At 39.6% G+C, this 26913-nt stretch overlaps 1 protein-coding gene across 1 annotated transcript; it reads right to left on the bottom strand.

The window, feature by feature from the left end:
* emc2 (ER membrane protein complex subunit 2) lies at window positions 1–25459 on the bottom strand. The gene is made up of 11 exons (XM_063485677.1): window positions 25383–25459; window positions 24452–24565; window positions 20097–20161; window positions 19053–19138; window positions 17379–17436; window positions 11712–11797; window positions 11384–11443; window positions 8296–8377; window positions 7934–8044; window positions 6092–6196; window positions 1–1503 (listed from the first exon to the last, which is right to left on the bottom strand). The coding sequence occupies exons 1-11, from the start codon at window positions 25420–25422 to the stop codon at window positions 1417–1419; spliced, it is 894 nt and encodes a 297-aa protein (XP_063341747.1). The 5' UTR covers window positions 25423–25459; the 3' UTR covers window positions 1–1416.
* Between the last annotated feature and the right edge of the window lie 1454 nt (window positions 25460–26913).

The raw sequence follows: 26913 nt of genomic DNA, 5'->3' as shown, positions 1-26913 counted from the left end.
TGATTGACAACCTTTATTCAGCCTTTATAAGTTCATAAATAACCTTCTGAAGTACTGCAATATTTACATGGGCGCATGGGAGCATTAAAAATTAAAATTTAAAAAAAAATAAAATAAAATCACAGCTTCCAATCAAATGACTCCAATTGTGCAACTACAAGAGTTCAATTTAGCCTCAGTGCTTTTCCTGTCAAAAATAATTCATGTCCGCATTTTCTCAAATGTCCCTTGGTTTTTACCGATTCCATCAGATTGGTGAGAAAAATCAAATGCAGACATGTTCATCCACTGACCAAGGCCAGAGAGTATTAAAAACTTGAGAAAATGGCTTTCCACACTCCCAGCTCTGGGCTAGTTACTCTCTCAGTTTAAACGCTGTCCAAAAAAAGACCATAAACTCGACACTCAAGTTTTCCATCCGCCGAAGAGTGAAATTATGAGACAATTGCCTTGACTTAATAAACAAAAGAAATGGAAGTAACAGCTGACCCCGCACGGGTGAGCAACAACTTGAGGTGCACGTTTGGATGGGATTCACATTCAACCATCACAGAACTGAGTGAACTGAGTGAACGGCAGAAGAAACAAAACTTACCAGAACTAAGATGTTTTTTCTTCCCTTCCTCTTATGAATGCACTCTTTATGAACAGTTTGTTTTTTGTTTTTAACAAGATGCCACATGTTAATGACAGAGTTAATCGCAAGTGTAATAAAGCTGTTTCAACTGCTGTTCAGAGGGGTAACTGAGAAGCAGTGGAATATGTCATACCTCTGATCCTGCTGCTGCCTTAATGACAGATGCCCTTCTTAAATCGTCCAGGACAATTATTGCAGGTGCAAATTTGCCAACAAACAGAAATCCAAAAACAACCTACGTATCCCTGCTCTTAAACTGACACAGATGGGTAGAAAATTTATACTCAACTTCTATGAAAACATGTTAAAAGATTTAACAAAACAAAAAAAAAAAAAGGGGGGGGGGGGAAACAGCTGGTTTATTAAATTAGATTTTTTTTCATTTACAGATACAATGGAAACAGACAGTAGCAGACATCAGTGCAGACATGTGGGATCTCTTAAAAATAACATTTACTGTACAGCTTGTTTTTCTCCTGGTTACAGTCATATCATTAATGCAAATGTAGTAATTAGTGATATTAGCTGAACTTAAAAGAACCTAGAAAGGGAAGAGCTAGTACAGTCCAATCTGTGGAGACACTTTGTATGTTTGTTAGTTATTTTGAAATATGTGGATTTAACTCCCAGGCAGGTGGCAAAATCACTGCATTTGAGCATAACAAATGTCCTCTTACAGAACCAAACCTGATTAAAAAATAATAATTTATACAACTGGTCACATTGCAAGGCTACTTGAGCTGCCATGTTGCTCCAAGGACAGATGCACACAAGGGCGTCTAGGACATTGTGATCTGCATCGACTCCAGCATCTCCTCCACCGTCTTCATGGAGCATTTGTTCTCCTTGGTCCCACGACCAGCCAACTGCAAGTCAGAGAACAAAGGTGAGTGGCAAAGACAGAGTAAGGGGGGAGAGATGGGGAAAAAGAGGACATCAACTCATTAGATCTCTCTGCCAACTAACGTAATGGAGAGCCAAACGCGCTTAAAGACAGCTTCACAGAATCAGAGATAACCTCATCCACCCGGTAGCATGCTTCAACGACCAACCAAAAGCATCTTTTTCCCCATTTAGAATAGAGAAGCATAGAAGCAGAAATAATCAGAGACGCAACAGTGGTCATTAAATAGAATTGGTAAATGGGTCATGCAAAGTAAAATAATACCTCCAATCAGGATTTTTCCTCAACTGTTGCGTAAGTGCCATTTTCATTTTGAGTGCGCTCCGAGACAGGATGCCCACATTAGTCCTCTTCCATGGCCTCTAGTATAGAAGTATGTAACACCCTACTCTAATTTCTGCACTGTGTCCACAGGGTTTTGCAGGAAGTGCTGCAAATTATAATCCGCAGACATGTATCAGATTACTCATGCAAACACACAGAAGCACACACTTTTTCTACCCAATTTAACTTTGCCACGGATAAGGCACCCCCTCAAAAAATACCAATACGGAAGGCAACTTCCTTAACCATCGGCAAGGAACCAGGGACCCAAAACGGGTCAGTTCAATTAACTTTACCTATACAGGCATAGATTTCATTTTGTCCGTAACCATGTCTAAAGAAAGACATACATGGCAAATGATATCAGCTGATAAAAGTTATGTGCCCTGCTCATTTTCACTTAATTGTAGTTACTGTATGTTATAACAATTCTGTATAGTAAACTAAAACATATATGCAGTGAGTAAATCCAGAGTAAACAGTTCTAAGGCTCTATATTCATGTAGACAGCTGGTTGAGGTCATGCAAAATGTAAAAGCATAATAACAGAATCAAAATCAGATTAACAAAATGCTAATAATCAGCATGTCATTCTTCAAATTTGGCATGTTAGCATGCCAACACATGCTGAAGAACTGCAGTTCCTGAAGGGACCACTTAACGCCATCCCTAAAAGTGAGTCTTGTTTTCAGTAATGAAATTAACATGTTTAGAGGTGGTCTCAGTCTCTTAACAATTATAAGATTTTTAATTTCATATTTTCATAGCTAATCCATTGGGTAATAGCACGCAGCCACTTTTACTGACAGTTGAGCTGACACATCCAGCTGTAATCAGTCTGAGCAGTTTAAAAACAAAGTTAGAGAGGTAAGCCTGAGATGGTGTGGATATGTGCAGAGGAGGAACAAAGAACATTGAATATGGTGCTGCCATGCAGGAGGAAAAAAGGAAGACCACAGAGGAGGTTCATGTATGTAGTGAAAGAGGGCATGCAGAGGGTTGGTGTGACCAAAAAAAATTATGCTTGGGATGTTTGAGGAATAACACCGCTAAGCAGATTATTCTAAATCTTACATATACCATAAAGCACTGATTTATTGTTGTGACATATTTAGTCACTCAACGTTTGGTCCTTCTCAAGCCTCTACAAACAGGAAATAAATGTAGGCTTAACCTAGTCCATACTGTATTTCCATGGTAAAAGCTTTTTCCTTCTCCTTTTGCCAAACTCCAACTTAGAGAGGGCAGTTGGCTAAGGTGTACAATTGGGTGTGTAATTTCCAAGGGTGACTCATTCTTCTAGATTTAGGGTGTGTGTGTGTGTGTGTGTTTGTGTGGTGGGGTAGCTATAATGATCTGTGCATTTCATTGCTTTGCTGTCTAATGCGCCATTACTCTGAGCCCAGTAGTCAATTATCTCCTCGGCCTGAGGTGAGACCACCACATTAACTCCTGCTCTGCTCTACAAGTAGGAGCAGACTAGACAGCTCCACATCTATTTAGAGCATCTGATAATGGAGTCATGACGCAGTGTGAGCCTCTGTCCGTGACAGAAGAGCTAATCAGAGAATTTGTTTAGAGAGTTAGGAAAAGAGGCCAGGCTATGTAGTACTACTTTCACCCCTGATGGAACAACAACCCACACATCTCCAGGTCTCCTGCACATCCAACTTCACCACAGTAATTACTTTTTTCCTTTTTTTCTTTTGAAATGCAACCCTGTCAGTCATGACCCCTCACCAATGTCTGCTCCCTCGTGCGCTCACCTGCCCACAGTTTCCTCACACAAAGGTATGACAATCACCAGGTACCGGAGCCTAATAAAAGTGGACGACTGACAAGGGCGACGCTTTAAAGGAGCAATCAATCAGCCAGCACAAGCGCACAGCAGCCAGCAGCTGTCTGATGGAGGGCAACACCGCTGTTCCCTTTTAAAAATCTCAAGAGTCATTTTACCCGAGGTGAGATCGAAGAAATAAAGGAGGCAACCTCACACCTTGTCATTTAACTCATCTCACACAACAAAGGGAAGAAGGAGAAAAAAAAGAAGCACACGTGACACATGGTGGCAGCCAGGTATGCATACACGTAATGTGGTCACACGCTCACAGCTGAATTGAAATCCACACAACTCCACTAGGCAACTAAACAAATACTAGAGGTTGCAGAAGCAGAGGGCTGCGATGAATCTCACATCATGCTCCCTGGAGGACAAAGGTGTGACTGACTGAGGTGTTTCATTATCGTCAGCACAGGGTCAAAATCACACATAATCTAGCTTTTACACACTTGTCCAATGGCCTTTAAGAGTAGCTACTACTTTAGCCTGCTATTACAACTTGGCCCAGAGTATTTTCATCTTGGCCATTATTTTTTTAAGCACATTAAATCCCTGGGAAAAAATATAAATTGTTACAGAACTGGTAAATTCAGAAAAAAATACACCAAAGATTTTTTTTCTCCCTATAAAACTAATGAGAATAAAAACTTTATACAGTTAGGCACTATGAAAGTGTATCATGTACCAAACAATCAATTCCTTTCATTAGCTATATTACAGATGTGTTTCCTGTCTGTGATTAAAGCCTTTAACACACTCCTTGTTATGCTACTGTGTAACAACATTTAAAAACTTTTTGGTAAAGCCCAATAAGATGCTATTTTTCTTAGGAATGAGAAGTTCCACGAATATACAGTTTCACTATTTAAAAAAACAAAACAAAAAAAACCCATCAGGGCTGTTTTCTTATTTTAAGTCTTAGATATATGAAAAAATGCTATCAGTGTGGGATATTTATCTTTTCCCCTGCTAAGATCAAAGCTTTTCTAAGACAGGATAAGGTCAGTAAGCACAAAAATCAAAGTGAAAAGTAGTATGCACTTGACATCAGTGAAGACATTCTACATTGACTAAGCCAGCTCAACATTTTTTAAATTTATCAAGACATTCTGCAAATATAAAAGTGCTAATCTAAACCAAATAAGCTGCACCACTTCAATGACAGCTCTTCTATTTTTATTTTATTTCTATTCTTTTTTCACTCAAATCAAAGGAGCAAGTGACAGCTTAGAGCAGTTTTGTGACACTTCTGCAAAAAAGTTCACCATCATGTTACATGCACACTTTTTCCAACAGAACTGTCAGACTGAGGGCTCAACATGTGAAACGTGCCTATAAGGCAAGTAGAGTCAAATGTGGTGAGACAAAGTCTTTAGAGGCTCAGCAGGAAGCCTCACTCAGCTTCTGTAGGACCCACAGAAGCTGAGTGAGGAACCACTTATTACATTACAATCGTTTGGTGCCCAAATAAGCAACACATCTGGCAAGTATGGCAAATAATCTTTATGCTTTCGTACTTTGGTTGCCAGGACGACACTGTAAACCATTTTAGTGATACCATCTGACAAACTCCTTACTTTTGCCCCTTTCTTGCTAAAGCAGCAAATACATGCATGCATGTCCATCCTTTATTACCCTTATTTATGGCTTCCTTTTTATCTTTCTCTCTCTCCCAAATTTTGCTCTCTACAGTAATAGGGCAAAGCAAATACTTAATGGAAGACTGGCTCACAGGGAAGACTGAATCTGTTTGTAAAATATTAAAACAGCAGCTAGTTAAACACTGGAACTGAAGAAATCAGACAACATTCGTAAACGGTTTTTGGAACTGCTACGAACCTCCTACATTTTTCCTCAAATCCAACTACGGGTCACTATATCCCACTTTGAGAAAGACTGAAGTAGACTACTCTCACGCTATAGTTTAGTGTTGTCCTCTGAGAATCAGCTTGTGGCTCTGCAAGAAGCTCATCTGTGAAGCCAGTTTGCAGGATAAAGTCTTAGCAGACGCTGTGGCCTTAAGTCAACACATTAACAGTAAATGTACCCAGACACAGTAAAAGACGTCAGGGCTGTTATTACAGCCATGCAAGTCAAAGGCATCCTACAGGACTGCTGTGCATTTAAGGGTCAATACTGGGTGGTGAATACTTTTCACATTCTATGCAAATAAGGGGGATTTTAGGATCTCTGAATATTGTGTGCAAATACTCCATGAAAGCTGCAACATAGCAGAAAAGTCTGATTGGTGGTTTTCAGTGTCTGGTAGAGTGAAGATTGATGTGGGGGAAAAATGTTTTTCAGCAGGAAAGAGACACCAAAGAAAGAAAAATGAAAAGCTAGGTGCACTCACATCACATTGGATTAAAGTCTATTTGTAACTCACCTTATAGGCTCTATTTATTTGAGTGGCAGCCCAAGCAGCATACTTCATGTTGTCCTTCTTCACCTTGGCACTAACTTTAGGACTGGCAGCGATGTGACTTGCAGACTAGAAGGAAAAAAACAAGATGGAAGGAAGATGCAAAGGAGAGAACAGGGGAAGGGGTGTTCTTATATCAAAACTTGGTGAAACAGCAATAAAAGCGTAATGGAGATGAATGTGCAACCACTCTTACCATCTACCACTCCACTAGTCATTGTGGCAGAATGAAGAGAAAAAACAGACCTTGGCCTGATGACACAGGGGAAATCATTTACGGAGAGGAAAAAGTGAGCATTTTAATGCTTCATACGTAAATTGTCACTTAACAGGGCCTAATTTCTCCAACACCATTGATTCCCGCCGATGAAAGGACCTTGTATGTTTTGAAAAAAGCCTGACGTGCAGTGAAAGGAGCGCCATGTGAATCACGGTCTCTGCCTGCCCCGACAGCTCCCCTCCGAACCACAAATCCCATGTCTTTCCCATGTTCCTGCCATCATCTCCACGCAGCAAACCCCAGAGGGCTTACCCTGCCTGCACTTCAAAGCCCAACCTACCAGTGTGCTGAAACTTTAACTACGCACCAATCAACCTGGCCCTATTTTTTTTTCTGTAAAATGGTTTGGCTTCTGTATTTTTTTAGTAAGCATTTTTTTTATTTCTATTTTTTTAACTCAAGAGAAACCTCAATTTAGATGATGTCAACACAGACAGGCTATCCCTGAATAACTGTGTGCACAACTGTGGAGGGGAATCCCCAAGTGAGTGGTGTAAGTTACCAGTCCACAACCAGTCTGTGGTCAGTGCTACCAGGTCTTGTGCCACACTGACTCAGATGGTGTAAGATGGTGAAAGTTTTCCCTTATGTTGAACTTGCACCTGTCACTGTTTGGACCATCGAGGCTAGCAGACAATGTGCAAAACACATTAAGACAGATCTTTAACTACTACAAGAATAAATAACCACCTGAAGTATCCTTTAAAGACCCAAGGGTCTTTGGACGATATATTTAAAAAAAAGAATAATAATAATCATGAAAAAAGAAACCTGCTCTCTCGCCAGTCAGACTTGAGAATAAGCAGGACTAAATGTCTTGGATCTGACCTTCACTGCTCCTCTTCTAGACCTCTGTGATGTTTCAGAGGGTGTGGGTTGCTGTGAGGTGTTTGGACTATATGAAGAATCCCAGTCCAGAAAACAGGAAAACACCAGGGCTCGCTGCGCAAAGAGCTGCTTCCACTTTCTGCCTATTGCTCCCTGCATTGCTTTGTTTGTGTTTTTATGTCAGGTCTCCCTTACGTATGATGCACTGGCACTAGCACACAATATCCTGTTTAAACAAATATGTAGATGAAGGGGCTATCTGGCCAATATTCCAATTAAACTGGAACCTGATTGGATAATTTGCCAGTCCAGTCACAAAATACTGGCAACAGCTGTGCTGCTCTCTCCCTTATGCTTTTCTCCTTTTTAGCCCATAACTACTTTATTTATTCAAGTCATAAACATGAAAAAGTCTCACCAAGGGGGTATTATTACTAAAATAAAGGGCTCCAGAGGGGTAGGCTTTTCCAGTGCTGGAGTTCACCGTCTGAGTCAGCAGCGAGCTGACCCGTCTGAGAGCACTTTCTTGCTCTCCCCAAAAACATACACACACACACATACACACATACAGATAGAGAAAGTACAGTCTTGACACACTGTGGCCAGCCTCAACCTTGAAAAACCACAGCGTTACAAAAAAAGGCTCAACCACTGTTGTATTTCTTTCCCACTTTCTCTTCATTCAAAGCAGCACTCACCATGTACAGACCAAACAATGCCCTCATGTTTCGGTTATTCAGCCTCAGCGCCTGGGCAAAATACTTCCTGGACAGCTCCAGGTTTTCCAGCCCCCCCTGAGTGTACTTCACCTGTGTGAGGAGGCATTAAACACAAGCAACAAGCTGTGTTAAAGGGCAGCTCAAGCAATGACAACATGACATCTGAATAAACAACATATGACCAGCCCATGTAAACATTTTTTTCACAAGCCTATATTCCCAGTGACATAAGCACATGTCAGTGTTTCTCAGTGTTAGTAAGAGACATCATTCACTGAGAGCTAGCATTTATTCCACAGTTTGCTCTGTATTTGGTGACAGACATCCAGGCGGTTACCTACCTCAGCGTACTGCTCACAGTACAAGTGATTGTGAGGATTGATCATCATCAGCTCCTCCAGGCAAAATGCAGCTTTTCCATAGCTGTGGAAGTGACAAAGAAAACAGTAAGCTTGATACAGCTGTGGATGTGTCATCCTTTAGGTTGTTCAACTGTGAAGCACAACAGGTACGCTCAGTAAATTCACAGGTCTGAGATGAGACTGCACAGGGTACACGTCATTTCACAGGTGACAGACTTATAATATACAAAGGCCCACCAGATGAGAGGTTTATTCACACGTTTACAATAAAGGGTATTCGGTCTAGACAGCTTGCTAAGGTAAAAGCCTATCTAGTGTGGTGATTCTTCATCCACTGGGGACACTGTGTCCATCTGTGTGTTTTTCCTGTCTTTAATGTGTAGTTAACTACCTTCCTGAGGTCAGCACTACAGTAAGAGCTGGCACACTGTGCCTATACTCAGATGAGATCACTTCTCAGCAGCAGACTGCTGAGCTGTTGACCTCACACTAATCTGCTGCCACTCCACTTCTAATACACAGTTTCCCCCCCTCACAGGACCAGGCCAAGACAAGCTAAGATACAGTATATCATTGGACACAAAGCCATAAAACGTCTGCACACCTAACCAAATGCAAGCTAGCACATAGGCACACAGCCGAGACAGAGCAGACCTATCAACAGAAAATGGGCAAAGTTTTGTAGTCAAGCCTTAATATCTTAAGGAATTCTGTATTTTTATTAGCCTTTCAAGATTTTACACATAACTTAACAAACTTTATCAAAGAATAAGCTGAAAAACAAAAATCTTGCTTGTGTGAGCAGGCTTTTACCCTGTTAAAGACTTTTCTCAATTTTCTCACTTCATAAAAAAAAGCAAAATGCAAAGACGCATTTTGCTTTTTATATTGCTTTTGTGAGGAATGAAATGGTCCGACTGTTGCTTGAAATAACACGAAAAACTTATCAGTTTACCTGAAGTCTGCCATGGTAACTAGCTGAAAAATTAAGAGCATAGGAGCTAACGAAAGGAGAAAGGAAAAAAAAAAAACAGTGGAAAGGGGCTGAGTAGAAAGGGAGATCAGAGGGCTTGGGAGGTTGGGGGCTGCTTACAATTACTACTTCCTCTCTATAAAGACTTTCAGATGTGCTCGTGCAATAGCTGTGGCCTACACCAGAGCCTGCTCCATCAGTCTTGTACTGGAGCCAAATTTGTACCTCTTCTACTCTTCAACGAAAGCTTCTAACCCAATCTGCTCTTTATGGCAGCTTCTAAGCTCCCTCTACACCACAGTGCTTGAGCGAGGGTAGTGTCACCATCATGTGTGAGACTCTGTATTTATTTCTTTTGGAGGTTAGTAAAACCATCAGCAGTGGCTTACCCCCATTTTAATACCACATTCTGACTATGCATTGGACAAAAATGGATTCAAAGTATGCTTGAAAAAATTATTACTATTTATCCTGCAATTTTGGATGACCAGTTCAATTTGGTTGAACAGGCTCATAACTTGGGTCAGAATGAGAGCCAGCAGCAGATTCCAACAGTGGCTATGAGCAATACTTGCAACAGACAAAATAATCTCCTGTCTAAACATCAGCGGCATAAGGATTGTTTTAACAATGTCAGCTCAGAGGCTATTAATTACATTCTTAATCTGTTAATGCTGTCTACTACAACCCTAACAGCAGCAAGGCAGAGACAGACTGCTTTGTTTATTTTTAGCTTCCAGGGTGTTGTGCAGTGAGGGGAGGAGAGTTTATTTCTCTTGCTTTGCTTCTCCATCAACTTCTGTTTTCTCTAGTGGCAGGGGGGCGACTAAAGTGCCACCACCTTCTCCTGGGAATTTCACAGCAAGTGTCCTCTCCCTCTGCCTCCTGATCTATCCCTGTGGAAAAGAGTGGTGATAATGCCTCACTATCCGGAAGAGGAGGAGGAGGGGAAACAGGGAGTTTGTAACCCAAAATAAAGAAGACAAAGAAAAGAAATTGACACGCCTGTAGATAGAGGGCTGTGGGAGTGAATGGTGTGATATTAGAAGTGTTGGGATAAGCTTGGAGATAATCCGCTCACCCTAGGATTTCCTCTGGCTACTACAGCAATAAAGCCTCCCAGACAAAGCATGAAATATCCAATAAGTAGCCTTCTCACCGTGCTACACATTCCTGCTGCTGCTGCCTTCCTACCAGAGCAACAGAGCAACAACAGTCAAGTCTCTCTCTCTCTCACACACACACACACATATATATTTAAAAAAAATGTTGTTAAACTACACACACCGCTTGACTAACTTCTGAGCCCCAGACAATTAAGGAAGGATGAACAGTGACACAAACAAAATTATTTTTTTCTTACAGTGCTCTTGTCTGTCTGGCAGTTCTCCCTGGCAACTGAGATATCAGGCTGGGGAGTCTTTCTGCTCTCATATGTAGGAGTGGGGGCTTAAGCCTGAAATCCTATTAAACCAGTCTTATGTGGCAAACTCAGCCAGGGTTCTATTCAGACCCCTGGCTGAGTTAGGCATCTCAACGTCTTCCATTGTGGTCATCCAACGGCCCTCTGGAGATCAAGCCATCAGAATGATGCGAAGTCCTGACACAAGCAACCCAAACATGAAGCAGCTGTACCAAGTCACTTTTTATCTGATAACCCTGGCACGACAATTCACACTCAAACAACAATTAAATACCAAATTTTTGCTACACAAGATGTCTAGATCAATCCATGTGCATTTGTTAATAAACTATGATGAACATGGTGATGCTGTGCCCTGTGTTAGCTGTTACAAAATCACATATTGGAGAATCCTTTATCTAAAAGAAAAGGGTTTGTTTATGCTCCAACTGTATAAAACAATGCATCAGTTTGATCATAATGACCATACCAAATGTTTGACTTGAATAGTGTTTGGATTTGGGTATTGTAACTGTAAAGGTGGGTCCCAGTATAACCACAAAGAATGCAAGCTTTTTAAAGCTGAACATAGAACAGGCACATGAAAAAGTATATATGCAAGGAAATTTGGCTCTGCTTTCAGGGAAGTGAATACTACAATAGTTTTGGTTAAAATATAAAAATGGATTTACTCATGTTCGTTGATGTAGAGCTCTGACAGCTCATGCCATGCTTCCTGGTCTCCAACAAACCTGTAAGCAAATACTGACATTAAATTCTCTTCCTCCAGAGGAGTAAAACAATAAATGAAACTAACATATTAAAGAAAAAAATATTAGGATTAAGCAACCACTGTGTATTATAATAACAATGACAGTCTTGCAGCTGACAGTGTTTGTTGGCATTTTATGCTCAAATCATGCCAGCACTCTTGAAAGCAGGTTCGTTTTTAATTAAAATAAAAATCTGGGGAGATGAAGAGAAGGGGTGGCTGATCCCCCCCTTGTAACAAACACTCACTGCTCCAAATACTCATTGAGCTCCCGGATGGCTTCAGTGCTCTTCCCCTGGGCCTTCAGTATGGAGATCTTGCGCTTCCTTGCTGCCTATAGAGCAGAGTGTAAACAGGATTAGGAACTCAGCTTCTCAAGTGGTTGAGAGGGTAAAGAGCATGAGGGAGTGTAAGAGTTGTGAGTCTAAGTGTTTCACTTTTCAGTGTACAACAAGCTTTCTTAAAGTTCCATTATGATAATGAATCATTTTCTATAAGAAAAAACTGCACTTTTTTCCCCAAAGTAACAGCCACAGTCAAAAAGACAAGACTCTGTCAAGTTAACTTTGTTAAGTTTATTCATATTGTTACTGCGGGACTTTAATCATTATTGGAGATAGTTAGCGACCATGTCCAACGGGATACGGACACACATTATGAGTCAATGTTTGGAAGTTGGAATGAGCTCAGTGGCTGAGATAAAGTGGTGAGTCATCCCCTAACCAAGTGGGGAAAATGGCACACTCCTCCAAACCCCAACGCCTGTCTTCCTGCCGGCACAGCACGCATCTAGCGCTGCACCAGCCTGACTTACATCAGCTGAAAATTGCTTTCCGCTTCATTTTGATGTTGAATTGACCTTAAGGTGGATTAGATTCTCATCAATCTGAATTAGAAAGTATTGCCCTGACTTTTCCAAATGTTAGACTCCCCCCAGACCACCTCCTTCTTCTCCTTTTGATAGTAAGTGAAAACCTTAACAGGGGCTGCTGCTCCATTAGGAGTGCACGCCCTGCCACAGCTTATTTTATTTATGGACTGGCACTTGATTGAGTGGGGCTTCCTCTCATAACCAAAGCCATTGAGGGCTGTGTATGAGTCATGTCTAGGGGCTGTAAATCTGGGTCTCCTCTGACAATGCCATCGTAAGAAATCCACTTATCCATCAAGCTGGGACAAAGACCTGCTGACACACAGCAGCTTTAACTGAAAAAAATAAATAAAAGGAGCGCTGTGCAACAAGACATCATCGTCATAAAGGAAAGAAATATTTTAACATAAGCAGAAAGCAGGCAAGTTGAGAGAAAATTAACATTTCATGAATTTATCAACCAGCAGTGAATCGTGAATGGCTAATTATTTCCTTTTAATACCTTCTCTTTAATAAGGCTGGATGATCTGGACTGCACATCTTTGAGCTGCAACTTATTTTTCAAGAAGCTAACAAGACAGATGAAGAATAGTGTCCTGAAATTCTTCGAAGGAGAGAGATGTGCTCACTACATCTGGTCAGCACTTTCCCAATAAAATCTGAGAAGAGATAAGAAGGCTGGCCCTCTTCTCTCGAGTTGGAGTGACACGCTTTGTATCCATACAGCAACATTGTGCATCACAATTCTATTGCCTACCTGTATTCAGACTATTAAAACAAAGAGGGCGCCAATTTAATCTGCAGTCTATCATGAAATTAGAATTTATACTCACTTCAGATTAAAGATACAAGTAAGATCTTTCCTCATCACACACCCACTTCTCTTCGCCCCCCCCTTTTTCTTGGATAAAGAACATCTTTGGGCTCAAAAGAACATATGGAACTTGTTGCTCTGAAAAGTCATAGCACTTTATTAAACATAAAGTAACTCCAACCTACTCCTCCCTGTTTTTTTTCTAGCTACTGATCCAGAAAAAAAACAAAAACCTGGCATTTGACTATCTGATCCCTCTGTCGTTATGACTCTTTTTTAATTAATGCTCTGAGGACACTCAAAGAGTACAGACTAGCATATTTGTGTCAACACTGCACCATGAGTTGACCTACAGCATTCGTTCCCTATGATGAGACATGAACACACAACACAGGTGGCACACCTAGCACACTGGACATGTGTGAAACAGGTTTAAAATGTATTTTATGCATTTATTTATTTTTTTCCCCCACAGGTATGTTTGCACCCATACACAGCAGAATGGATGTTTTTAAGTTACAATCGAATCCTTTTTTAAAGTCTGAAAGTCAAACGCTTCCAAGAGTTTTCAGAGTATACTTCACATTTATGTGGTCAATAAACATTGACGTGAGGCTTTAAACTTCGCATTGCTTTTCCCGCATAAATAAACTCTTGTCTAGCAATGAATCTCTAATTGCATATGATTGTGGGTCAACCTCAGAAGTCGTCTATGTGACCTCAGCGGCTTATTTAAGAAATACTAGCTTTTTATATTGAACAATTAGGGTGAAATGAGAGCGTTGGAATTTAATATTAACGTAATCACTAAGTCCATTCATTTTTAAACAAATCCTAAACTAGCACATCCTTTTTTGCAAATGCTGTTTGCACCACATAATCTAAAATACTCACAGGAAGAAATAAAAAGGTGGAAAAATTGCATTTATGCACGCAGACAAGAATTTTGCCAGCTCATTGCTGTAGGTATTGGAACATAGCAAGCAATGGAAGGGCTAAGAGTTTGAAACATTTTTTGGACAGCGCCATGGCAAAAAAAAAAAAAAAAAACCTTGAGCAATTTTTGTTGATTCAACAATTTTGGTTAATGGGTACCACATCTATTCCACAGCCTGTAATTACAACAGCTCAGTTTCCAATCTGTGCTTCGCATGCTGGGATGCCTCGCAAGTCTTCCTTGTGGTCGCCAATTTTCCGCCATTTCTCAGGCCCATCCCCTGGCCGAATCGTAAGAGCATGTTGGAGAACATGTAGGGAGGAGGCAGCCCTCACAATAAGACAGGTGACCTAAGTGATGTCATTGAATCGTCGCTCCACCCTGCATCACTACACCCATTGAGGACAAGGATTGTGGGAAAAAGGTTTAAGGTTAACATCTCAGAGACAGAGGACATATTTGTCTGTTTTGTTCCACTCCCAGTCCCAGGTTTGAATGTCAGCCTACGCTTGAAAGGGTGGCAGTCTCTAGCACGCAGAGACCAGGAAACAGACCATTCCCTTTCCGAGTATGTCCCTGCAATCTACATTAGATCTGTGCCATGTCAGGGAGGTGTCCTGGGACTCACTGAAATTACAACTCCCATTATCAGAACAGTGGATATATTTAAAGCAATTCACTACAGATCATTCTAATAACAAAACATAAGTTGGCTATGTGCCAATCACTGTACATGACAACCACAGCGTTGGAAGAAAATCAGAGAATTTGCAACTTTAATCTCATTTTCGTTAGTGTGTCAGAATATTCACTGCAATCACCCGAGTCTTATTTCCTTGTTTGAAACGGACCGACAGAGTCATTCAGGAGAGCAGGCTATGACAAAAATGTCAATGACACTTTTGTGCTACCAAATATTGGTAGGCATCATGACTGATAAATTAAATCACTGTTGGTAACCCATACTTAAAATGTTTGCTCTGTGCTTTAGTTACAGCCATGCTTGCAATTGCTGGATCCAGAGCAGGTCTGGTTCCGGATTGGTTCAATAACTGCACTCATTAAGCTCAGACACTAATCTAATAACCTCTCATTAAACTTTTTATCTTTCTTACTGCTCAATAAAGCAACAGCTGGGTATCTGTTTCATTGTTTTCAGAACAACCCATAGACAGTATAACACTACCATAACATCATCCATTGGTTTATAAAGTCCTGTTCTGAAGCCTTGTGATAAGTTGGTTTTTTTTGCCATCTTGGTTGCAAAAGACCAGATGTATTGAAAAGGAGGAGGGATTGTCTAATGACCTGTGATTGACAACTCATTAGCCAATAAACATGCAGCTTCATACCACAGATAATCCTCCACTTGAAACATAGTATGACCAAGATTTACTCAGCAATAAAATGTTTACAGATGTCACGTGACAAAAAAAAAAAAACCCAAAACAAAACAAAACAAAAAACATTTTTCCCAAAGACTTGACCTTGAATTCTCTTTCCCCAACCACAGCTATCACCATATGGTGGCATTCAGATAGAATGCAGGATTTTAGGCACTTCGCTACATCCATATTTTACATTATGTATGGAAAAACTATTATCAATCCAACAATAAACCTTATATGACTCCTGCTGAGTGACTTATTTTCAGGGTAGTTTTTGGGTTTTAAAATAAATTGTCACTACCTCTTGAAAAAGTAGCATTTTTTTTTTTATCTCTAACAACCAACAAATCATCACAGTCAGAGGAAAAACTGAATTTCAAGTTCTTGTTATTTCCAGCCTTAATGAAAGCTAAAACATTTTGAATTTGATGTTTGATCTGATGCTTAATTTGTATTCATTAAAATACCATTGCACTAGTAGCTGTTATGACACACAGTCACGGTCAGTCACTGAACACTGAAAGACAACACACTGCTCCATAATCAATCATGCTAGCTAGTGTTTCTGATATGCATGATGTCATCTGGTAGGAAGGAGGTGCCAGCTAACAATTTCCAGGAAAAGAATGTTAAACCAATTGCAACAGAAGTATAATTTCTCTTTTGTTTTGTCATGTTTACGGCTCTACACAGCTGAGTGGTGTAAAAAGTTCTCAGCAGCTGGCAGAATGCATCATGTTTACCTTGGTAAGCCTTACAGTAGTTACAGAACTGTTATGCAAGATTTAAAGAAAGATAAAGTTATTTTTTCTGTAGCTTTTCTGTCAATATTATGTAGTCTGAATCCAGCATAAGGCTGGATAAATAAAAATGTATATTTATAATTGTAATGTAAAACAAAATTATATTTATACTAACCAGCAAAAATAATTTACAATCTCAGTGTAAAACAGCGACAAATAATTATAAAGTGAGTGCCAGAGAGACAGAGACTGATGGGAGGCAGCAGCTCTTGCAAGATAAAGATAGGGAGGCTATTTCTCCATGACACAAGGAGAACAAGCATATTCCTATTTGTTTAAAGCACAAAGCTGATGTTGTGAAATGAAATCCAAAGTATCTATGATGTGTCTCTAGCACACTGCCTGCTGAAAGAAAATATCTAATACATCTAAAGGAATCCATATGTCAGCATGGCACAGGACTTGTTGCACATCTTTTGGGGGGGGGACCAGGGGACGGGCTAGGGCTACAGCCAAAATAAACAAGCTGCTTTCTTCTGAAAACCCTTTAAAAGATTTATTTTCTTGCATGGCCACATGTCCTTATGGAAACAATTACCAGCAGGTACATTGTGTTTAAGGTATGTGGGTTTGGCAGAACACTGGCTAGACAAGTTACTGCAAGTTATTTTACAGTGATGGATAGTAAATTGAAAAGAAAAGATGGCAAGGAGTGGGCTTCAGAGAATTACTTCAGACTTGTTTGTATTACCAGCTTAACATCCAGCAGCACTTTGCACCTGAAGCCAGTAGAGAGCAAAGGTGAAGGGAAGGGAGCTTATCCCTGTTCAGTTGGGGTGGAGGTCTAAAAGGCCCAGTAAATCATCATCTTCAAAGACCGGAGCTATATTTACGCTTTACTTCCACCAAACATGTCCGCCACTGACTAAGACTATGAATCACCCCCCCAGCCACCCAGCCCCCTCCCTTAAACACTTTTTAGTTGTGTGGGTGATAGGCTGATCAGCAGTGTGGCTGAGGCCAGAGGCCAACTGGAGTTTAACTTAGCTACTCCCTCGCTAACGCCGAATTGCCTCGACAGATTTAAAGCCCTCCAAAAAGCTGAAACCACAAAGTGAAGCAAAGTAGAGCGCTAAGCAGGGGACTTTTTTTCTTTCCTTACCGTATTGGTGGGGTCATCTTGGAGAATGGCATCATAGTGCTTGTTGGCCTCATCGTACCTTCAGCATGGGAAAGTGGGGGGAAGAAAAAACATTTTATTAAAAATTAAACCAATCCCTATTCCCAGTCAAGTAAAATTAGATGGTTTGGAAAAAAAGAGTTCAAGACAATCAAGTTTCTGTACACATTATGGCAGGTTTCTAGGATTACAATGAGGCTGTACAGAAATCAGTAGTAATCTACAGAAAGAAAAACCTTCATTTAAGTTTAGGTTATTGGTCATACGGTGGCTTATATAATTTCACAATGGCTCATGCCATCAATACAAATAAAACTCCCTGTTTTTCAGATTGTATTTTCATTTGATTGTGTAGAGTTTTTTTCACCTTTAAACAAAATTAAAATGCTGCCTTTACATCTGTCTGGGTCTGCAACAGTCTTTTTCTCTCTCTGGGCCCACACATTACCACAAAACATGCATATGAACCTGATAGGCTGCTGCATCCCAAAGAGTGTGCTTCAGACTGTTGGACAGGGCCAACAAGAACAAATACATGAGCTATAAATACTGGATCATATGGTTACAAATAAATAAATAAAAATCTTGCAATCGGATGCATGTGCTCCTCACTTATGATGTGAAACCAGGCGCCAAAGAATGTTTTTTTGCTTGTAAGGAGTAATCTGCAGCGCTGATGTTTTAGCAAACAACAGCATGGTTCCTTGATCACAAATGGTTCCTCCCGCAACAGACAGAAGCACCTCTGGTTCCCATTAGCAATGAGCAGCCCTACTTCCAGCACTGATGCTTCCCTCACATTCACTTTATTACTCAGCCACACTTTGGGAGATTTCAGATGGCACCAGGCAACCACTCACGAGCCACTTTGATTTGCTTTATTTATTTAGGGACCAAGCATGTGTGTGTATGTGTGGGCAAGCATATGCATGTGTGGAGGGGAAGGCCCTTACTGTTTGAAGCTGCGTCATTGAAGTGTAGCTCTGTCTGCTGCCAATTAGATCCCAGTGTAGAGTTTATTTAATCTGACAGTGCCGAAGCAATCACTCTCAATTATCACATAAACTCTGACATAACCGATAAACCAGCAATGGTAATCTGGGTGGGGAATGTGAGTGAGGTAGTAAACAGATTGAATTACCCTGACTTCAGCTCAGTACAGACTAAAATACCCCCTTGTTTATCTTCCTTCCTCAGACTCCTTGTTCTGATTATGGTGACATTTCAATATTTACATGGCCAAGACACTCTTAAAGCACTGAGATCAAAACAGGGAAGGCAAAGAGAAAAAAAAAAAAAAGAGGCGAATAAGAAGCAACAAAATAAGGAAACAACAGCGGAATAGAAACCAGAGAGGGCTGAGAGACCCCCAGAATAACAGTGGGATCTAACCACTTCCTTCCCGGGAATCCTTACCTCAGTCTAAAGGGCCACAGGACTACCCAGCACTGAACCTTTCCTCTCTCCATTCCCTTCTTTCTCCAAAAGGAATGCTGGGTGATCCAACATAAACACACATTACCCCACACACTGTACTTACATATACCCAGACCATTGTACCACTTAGGATCTGCTAACATTTTCTTGTCCCCAAGTACCATACATAACAGTAAGGCCGTGCTTTTTTTTTTGCCTGCCCTCTCTCCCAATGCTTACCTTTCCAAAGCTTCCAGCCTCATGCCCGTTAATCGCTTCACTCTGTGGCTATCTGGAAACTGCTTCCTCAGTTCCTGTAGACAGGTCTGCAAGGATGTGGGCAGAAGGGAGACCAATTATAGATGGCAGTATTTAAACTTTATGTTACGCTGACTCTCACGCAAATACCAAAGCTTCTTTGATACAAACGGTCTGTCTTGGGACTTAACTGAACAACCAACGATACAAAAACATTCTCCCATAAGGCAAACGTCACTGTCTTAAATGAACTATTGTTTCTCTGTTACACATTGGGACAGCCACATCACTATATTTAAAAAAAGAAAAATATCTTTTTTAAAAGTGCAGATTCTCCTACTTCCACTTTTTCTTCCTCTTCTACACAAAGTTTGAATTTGTGAAAGAGAAGACAATAGTAACAATAACATTCAGCATTATCATGAATGAGATGGTAAAGTCTGCAGTGTGACCTGGATCGTGTCTGCTATCCATCAGCTTAAGTCTAGTCCTTCTGCTTTTTTTTTTTTTTTTTTTTTTAAGTCTGGCAGAAGTGCTGAGAGGATAGCCAACAGACAACTAATTCTAATGATTGAGTTCAAGCCTTCTCTGTACTCGGTGAGTCACTCATTTAGCCAAAGGGAGCTGTCACATCCATACTGACTGGAGATGAACTACTTGAATAACTGCTCCCTCACCCCCTTCTAGTTTTGCATGCAGATTTGACCATTTTCATATTTCTGAACCTAAACTCTGAATAATTACGTGACACTACGTGACAAATAAATCCTAAAGGGAAAAAAAGGTGGAACTTTGTTAGAGACGGCCAAGTTCAGTGAACGCTTGAAGCGTGCATCTCCACGTATTTGTTACATCCACTAACTCCAGTTCTTATTAAACTGTTTTTCCAAAGTACAGACGAAGTAAAGACCACTTGGCCAAATAAAAATCAGATTTTCACATTTGGCAGCGCAGGTGCTGCAAAGTAGTAATGGTTGTGAGAGAGTGAAGTTTTTGGGTGTGTGAGGAAGTGCGACAAAAACTTACCAGAGCCAAGTCATCCCGACTGCAGTCCAGGGCTGCAATCATCACCTGCTCATAAATAATCCATACTGGGCAGAAAACACACAGACAAAGAAGAAAGTGTTGACGCCCTTTCCATTCCACTGTCTGTCATAACATCTAAAACTTGATATATTAAACTATACACTTGACATAGAGACTTAGAGTCTGTCCCCAACAGCTGCATGGGATGTTTTTTCCCCTTTCCACAATGAGAACCAACAGTTTATTATTATTATTAATAGAACTGTTCTGTTTCATTTAATACATCATGGAACATTTATTATTTTCCTTTTGACATACACTGAATATTACTTAAAAACATCCCTGCCGTATTACTAACATCCATAAACACCCTTCTGAAAAATTTTACAGGCATACTATTGATTTGCTAGCAGTGAACTGGTCATAAAATGTATTCAATTTCAGTAGTTTTATTTTTACAGTTAAGGAAGATTCTTAGAGCAGGAATACACATGTATATTCAAATTATAAAACTTTTTTATATCAGCTGGATTCAACTGGTTTCAGTTAATTCAAGTTCAGTCAATTTTCAGAGTGGGCATGTTTGTTTCAAATTAATTTTTACTGTTAAAAAATGTCACTGATTTAATGTGAGATTTTGAATTAAATTTTTGTGATTTCTTTTTTTTTTTTGCTTAAGTAAGTGGGAAATGGATTATTACTTAAACAGCTTTTCTACTTTGAGCATAAAAAAGTACTTTGTACTAAATGTTACCTATGTTTATACTATACTGCATGGTTTATAACTATCACACAGACACACAACACTCCAGTGGGTAGAGTGGAAACTTGGGGTTCAGTATCTAGATCAAGGACACTTCAACATGTGGAACTGACATCTGGACGGGAACTGAACTATAGATTTCCAAGTAGTGAAAAAAGCTTATATGGGGGTCAAGTGGGGAATTTTCTCAGATTTGACTATGTTAGATGGAATGACCCTAAAAATAACTTTGACTGTACAACAAATATAAATAGATTTATTTAAAACTATGTTTTTATTAGTCCTAGCAATCATTTTAATTGCATATTAGATGCAGAAGCTTTGCAGATCACTTTGAAAGCATTTACACAACCATAAATACAGCAACCATACATCTTAATATGGTTTTGTGTGAATTCATTTTTGTGTGCCTATTAGACTGTTTGAAAGTTACACTCAACCCTATAATTTGCTTTCCTCATTATGTTGAAATGGTGCCTATGGCTCAAGAGGTAGAGCAGGTCATCTACTAATCATAAGGTTAGTGATTCAATCCCTAGCTGCTCAAATCTGTATTCCAAAAGCATCCACGGGTAGAATATTGAACTCCAATTTAACAGAGTGTGAATCTGTGTGAACGCTAGATAGAAAACACATAGGCATAGAAAAAGCATTTGTGAATGGGGAAATGAGGCATAAAACATTTTGAGTGCTTAAGTAAAGTAGAAAAACACTACATAAGAACCAGTCTGTTTACGGTTTCCAAATAAATTCTACTTTAATAATACAATACAAAGTGTTAGTATGGATATAATTATCTCTTGAGGCATCAGGGGAAAAAAACAACAGTCACAATTTGGGCGGTTTAGTAAGAGTGCAGCTATATTCTGAAGAAAAAATCCTGCAAATATTACTAACATTCTTAAAAACAGTGCTGACGCATTGTGAAACTAAAGTAGTTAAACTAACAATTCTGTAGATTCCATGCTGAGATGTTTCGCTCAGGGTTGTATGACTGTTATAACACAGACTGTAGTTTTTGTGCCAAAGCAAGTTTGATCTGCTAAATGTGGTTGGGTTAACAACATATTGTGACTGTTTTCATTACAAATACAAAGACTGTACATATCAGTTTCTAAAGAAATAAGATATAAAATTATTTTGATAAGTAGGTGACGTTTATATAACTATACCGCTAATTCTTAAACAATCCAAACAATGTAACGCTTTTCAACACCAATAAAATTATTAATGGACATTTACATAGGTGTTATAGGTGGTTATATGACAACACTTTCTACATTTTCTTCCATGTTATATTTATTTGCTTGTGAAGCAAGTCATGCAGAGCCTCACCAACATAACACGCACTAACCCTTTAACATGTTTAACTCTGTGGTGAGCTATAAAAATATGAAATGTTTATTGACAATTTTTCTTTAAGTCAATTGTGACATTACAACATTCTATAACACATAACAGAGTGCCTGCACAAGTCGACTAATGGAAATCAGCGCAACATGTTAAGCCAGCAGCTTTGATAAGTAAACTAGACATGTTCAGCCAAATGAAATACACCCAGCCTCCACCCAAAAGGTTTTATGCCAAAACAAACAAATGTCCTTAGTTTTTCTTCACTTTAATGATTCCAACTCATGTTTTGATAATTGCCATCTCATTTCACAGCCAATTTAGGAGTTGGTTTCAATAAAAGCATAGCATGTCAAGTGTGCGTCCGATTCTTTTAAGGGGTTTGTAAATCATTATGATTTGAGGAAAACGGAGAGTTTTACGAAGTAGTGCAGCAGGGCAGCTAAAACAATAAATAAAATCTGCAGGAATAACAATATGGTGTGCACTGTGAAAGGTAACTGAATACACTCATTATTCCTTTTTTCTTTACACTATTAAACTGTGTAGGGCTGTATTCCTGCTCACTGTATTTCTGGAAAATAATCATGTTTTAGTGTTTTTCCTGACAATCTACCAATTTAACTTCTGTATCGACATTTACTCATCAAACCAAAGATATTAAAATGTGAACTTGTTTCCGTTCACCCTTTTTCATTTTAAGCATTATCACCTGTCCAGACTTGTATTCTCAGAACTGTCTTTGCTTATCTGCATGGTCCACATCACAGTAAGCTCAAGATCATGTCCAGAAATTAAAAAGTCCACAATGTTTTGATTCTCTCTAAGAACAAGAACATTATTATTGACAAATTTTACTGAGGGTTATTAAGTAGTTTTAGTCACTACAAAGTAGAGCTGGGCGATATAAGATTTTTTCATATCACGATATGTTTTTTTCATTTCAGGCGATAACGATATATATCACGATATAAGCCAAATAACTATATTTGTAAGATTTAAATGTGCCGTTGCTCACAAGTAAAATGTGAAATAATCTGCAGCTTGTTTTGATTTAAATATTTATTTCCCATAATAAGTTCAACAGGGTAGATGTACTTAAGGAACGTGAGACTTCAGTTTCAGATAAATAAAGGCAAATATTGCAAACTACACAAAACGCAGCGCTAAAGCGTTTAAGTTTCAAAATAGAACAAACAAAACAGACTACTAAATTGTCAATTTCACTTAGAAACAAAATATTAATTCTAAAAATAAATCTTAGTTTGTCTTACAGAAGAACAGACAAAATTGACTAACTTTTGTCAATATCAAATAAACTGAGAACTAAAAGGAAATTCTCAATCTCTCCTTGTTGTATATCTTAGCTTTTCAAACAGTTTTAACAGTGACTTTAATCTGACAAAAGCCGAATGACGAATTAGCGCTTTCAGTCAGAGATTGAGCATGCACCGGTTTATTGTATTTCCAGACTTGCTTTCGGCACAATTTACAGTGCGCGCTACTCTGTTTTTTGTCAGACTTGAAATAGCCGAAATACCTTCGCACTACGGAACTTCTATGGCCCTTCCGTTCGACAATCTCTCCGGCATTGGAACCATCATCTGTTTTCTCTTCGGTAACCTTCGGTCACGCTCTCGGTTGATTTTTCTCTAGTCGGCAAACTCATTTCCTCCATTACCTGGGCAGCCCGGCTGCAAAAACAAATACACATGTGCGCCTTGGCACTTGTGCTGTACATAACAAGTCACGTGACGTGACGCTGCGGCTGTGATTGGTTCGGCTCTGCGCTACTTAATTTGGATTGGCTGTTCTTTTTTTCTTTTTTTTTTTAAAAGGACAAGAGAGATGAGGCCTATCGCAATAGTTTAAATTTTCTATCGAGAAAAAGTTATTTCGCAATACATATCGTTATCGTTCTATCGCCCAGCTCTACTACAAAGTATAAATCCTAAACTATTGCCTAAATACTGCAATTTTGAAGGTTGCCACTAGTGAAAGGGAACAAACAACTCACTGTTTTATTACAAGTATAAAGTTTTTCCCTGTTGTTTTGAATTTGTCATAAAAAGACAAAATTTTCTCTGCTTTTACGTTTAGTTACCTGTTTTAATACTACCAAATAATATAATATAATCAGTATTCTTAGGTGTAACGCTCCACCTAACCATACACACAAAAAACATGTCTATAATGACATAAGATGACGATCTTCAGATTTATTCAGCCTTGACACACTTACTGTCATCTCCCAGTTTAGATGCATGTTCACTGATGAGTTCTTCACCAACATCCACAATCTGTTCACTGTTTCTGCAGTTATCTTCTCTCCATTTCCGCAGCTTATCTCTCATCTCTTTGGACAGAGACAATGACAAATAAGGACAACTGCAAACTGAGATAATTAACAGATTGCAACACAATTCACTATTTCAAGACCTTCACTTCTGTAGCATTCTACCACACGATTGTCAAGTGTGAGCGACATACAGCTTTTCTAAATCACACTTTATTACCTATAAATGCACTCAAACCTGTCCGGCATTTGAACCGGTGTGGCTGAAGAGACTTACGATATTAGGACCATTACACACACCAAACTTTATATACTATGCATGTATTTAGCTTAACAGATTTGACAGCATGACACGAAAATGTTCGAGCTACTAGGAGACGTTATGAATGCACACAAGTGCATGCGGAGAAAAGGCAGCATCAACATTAGTACGGTACTGCGTTACTGTCGCCGTGTTCCAGCTCTTTTACAGGACCCGACACCTGCGTAGTCTCAGCTGTGGTGGCTACCGTTAGCCGCTGCATTAGGCTAAACCGGGCTAAAATGATAACAAGCCGTGTGTCTTTTCTTCAAAGAGACAAACGTCGGTTTCCACTGCACACTCCCGGTGCTTTCACGCCATCATTACGCTGAAGCTAGGAACAATGAAGCGGTTACTGACTACTGCGAACATAAAACTGACTGGGTAGCACACTTTGCTAACTATGTTTAGCTAACCACTTTAAAGGGTAGCTTGAGAGCTCGTATATTAAGTCTGGAACAGCGACGACTCCACGTCATGTCAGTGCGCAAGATAACGCCAAAAGCTTTCAAAAAGTAAGAACACGTGCCTGTGTGACACTTGAAGAGTAGCTATTTTATTTATATTTAATCTTACCTTCCCATCCTACATCGTACATTTCTGCTACCGACGCCATCTTTTCCTTTGTGATAACGTACGCCGTGCTTACGTCATGGACATGCCTGCTGCGATTATGCATTATTATTATTATGTCCAAGTCTTTCATAACGCTTGAGATGTGCTATAATTCATCCAAACAGCTTACGTATTTTTTATTCATACAATAAAAAATCCTTAGTGTTTTTGTCTAGACTTAGCCTTAGGGTAAATTAGGTCCCTCTCTTGCATTGCAGTATTCAGCAATACATCCCAAAATAAATAGCAGGTACAGAAGGCATTTACAATCCAGATGATGTCGTTTTCGCGCTCCATTGCCGTTTTTATATGTTTCCCTTTTAAGTATTGGGTAGGATAATCGGCATCTCGGTTTCCTCTGAAAATATGAAATGTGCTTTCCAAGCAAATCTACCGTTTTATTCTGATTTCCCTCAGGAGCCTCTGTGAATCTCATCCCCTCGCTGTGGATGCTTGCTCGCACACTTCTCTCTTACCACATTACACACTTGTTGATGTGGACTCAGCACAAACTTGCTTACAGAGACATTTCAGAGATTTGATGTCATATCCAGTGCTGCTCACTGACCATAGCCTAGTGCTATGCATACTTTGCCGATGCTCTAACGGTGAGAGGGCAACAAGATTATTTGTCCATGACTTCTTCTTCTTCTTTTTTTCTGTAGGACACTGATATGATTTTAAAAAAAAAACAAAAAAAACAGTCTGGCTTCAACAGTATAGGGCAACAATGAAATGTCATCATGCCTGTCAGAGACACAATTAATAACATTGTATGTACAGTTTAAATTACACTCAGCTCTGACTATTTGTGCACTTGTAATTTTCAAGTCTGCACATGGCAGTCAGTTGATATGTGGTTGGGTTTTTGCTGGAGCACAGAATACCGAAACAGCCACATTAAAACAGTCACACACGCTCCTCTGGGGTGGAAGCCTTCCCCTGTCTGCCAAGGTGTCACTGAGGGCCAGGGCCCTAATGGTGACCTACAATAAACACCATGTGGCGGGCGTAACTCTTGGGACTTTCAGGACATGATGGTAAAAGCACTCTGTGAACAAGCTGTCCATAACTTTGAGATGCAGCTGGATGTGGTGATGGTAAAAAAAAAAAAAAAAAAAGCCTCTTGACATAAGGCGTCTGTTTAACTTGGAGCAGCTCTCCTGTGCAGAAATGTCACAATACAGGAGATCAGTTGCAGCAAATTGTGCTACTTGACTGTGCTTACGTAGGTTTCCATGCTCTGTCCCACATATGGCAAACAGGACAAGACTATATATATTTTCCTTTTCAGTCTCCGTGTATAAAGAAGAAGAAGAAGAAAGAAATATTCCAGTAGAAACACTTCACAGGCATTATATTTTGATTTCTGACAGAAGCAATCAGAGTTGGCAATCTCTGAAATGAACAGTTACGACCTAAAAATTGAGGTAACATTGAGGTGCTCTCTGTGGTTTTGAAATAGTCCCTGTTCCATCTAGGTTTCTCTTTC

This window comes from Pelmatolapia mariae, linkage group LG10_11 (genome assembly GCF_036321145.2).
Source record: "Pelmatolapia mariae isolate MD_Pm_ZW linkage group LG10_11, Pm_UMD_F_2, whole genome shotgun sequence".
In the NCBI taxonomy this organism is placed as follows: domain Eukaryota; kingdom Metazoa; phylum Chordata; class Actinopteri; order Cichliformes; family Cichlidae; genus Pelmatolapia; species Pelmatolapia mariae.
This window is presented reverse-complemented; position numbering and strand designations above follow the sequence as displayed.

Coding starts and splice junctions, on each gene's coding strand:
- emc2 (XM_063485677.1), bottom strand. CDS start 25,422: ATGGCGTCGGTAGCAGAAATGTACGATGTAGGATGGGAAG. Junction 24,566..25,382: donor GTACGATGTAGGATGGGAAG/GTAAGATTAAAT, acceptor CTCTGTCCAAAG/AGATGAGAGATAAGCTGCGG. Junction 8,378..11,383: donor CTCTACATCAACGAACATGA/GTAAATCCATTT, acceptor TCACTTCCACAG/CTATGGAAAAGCTGCATTTT.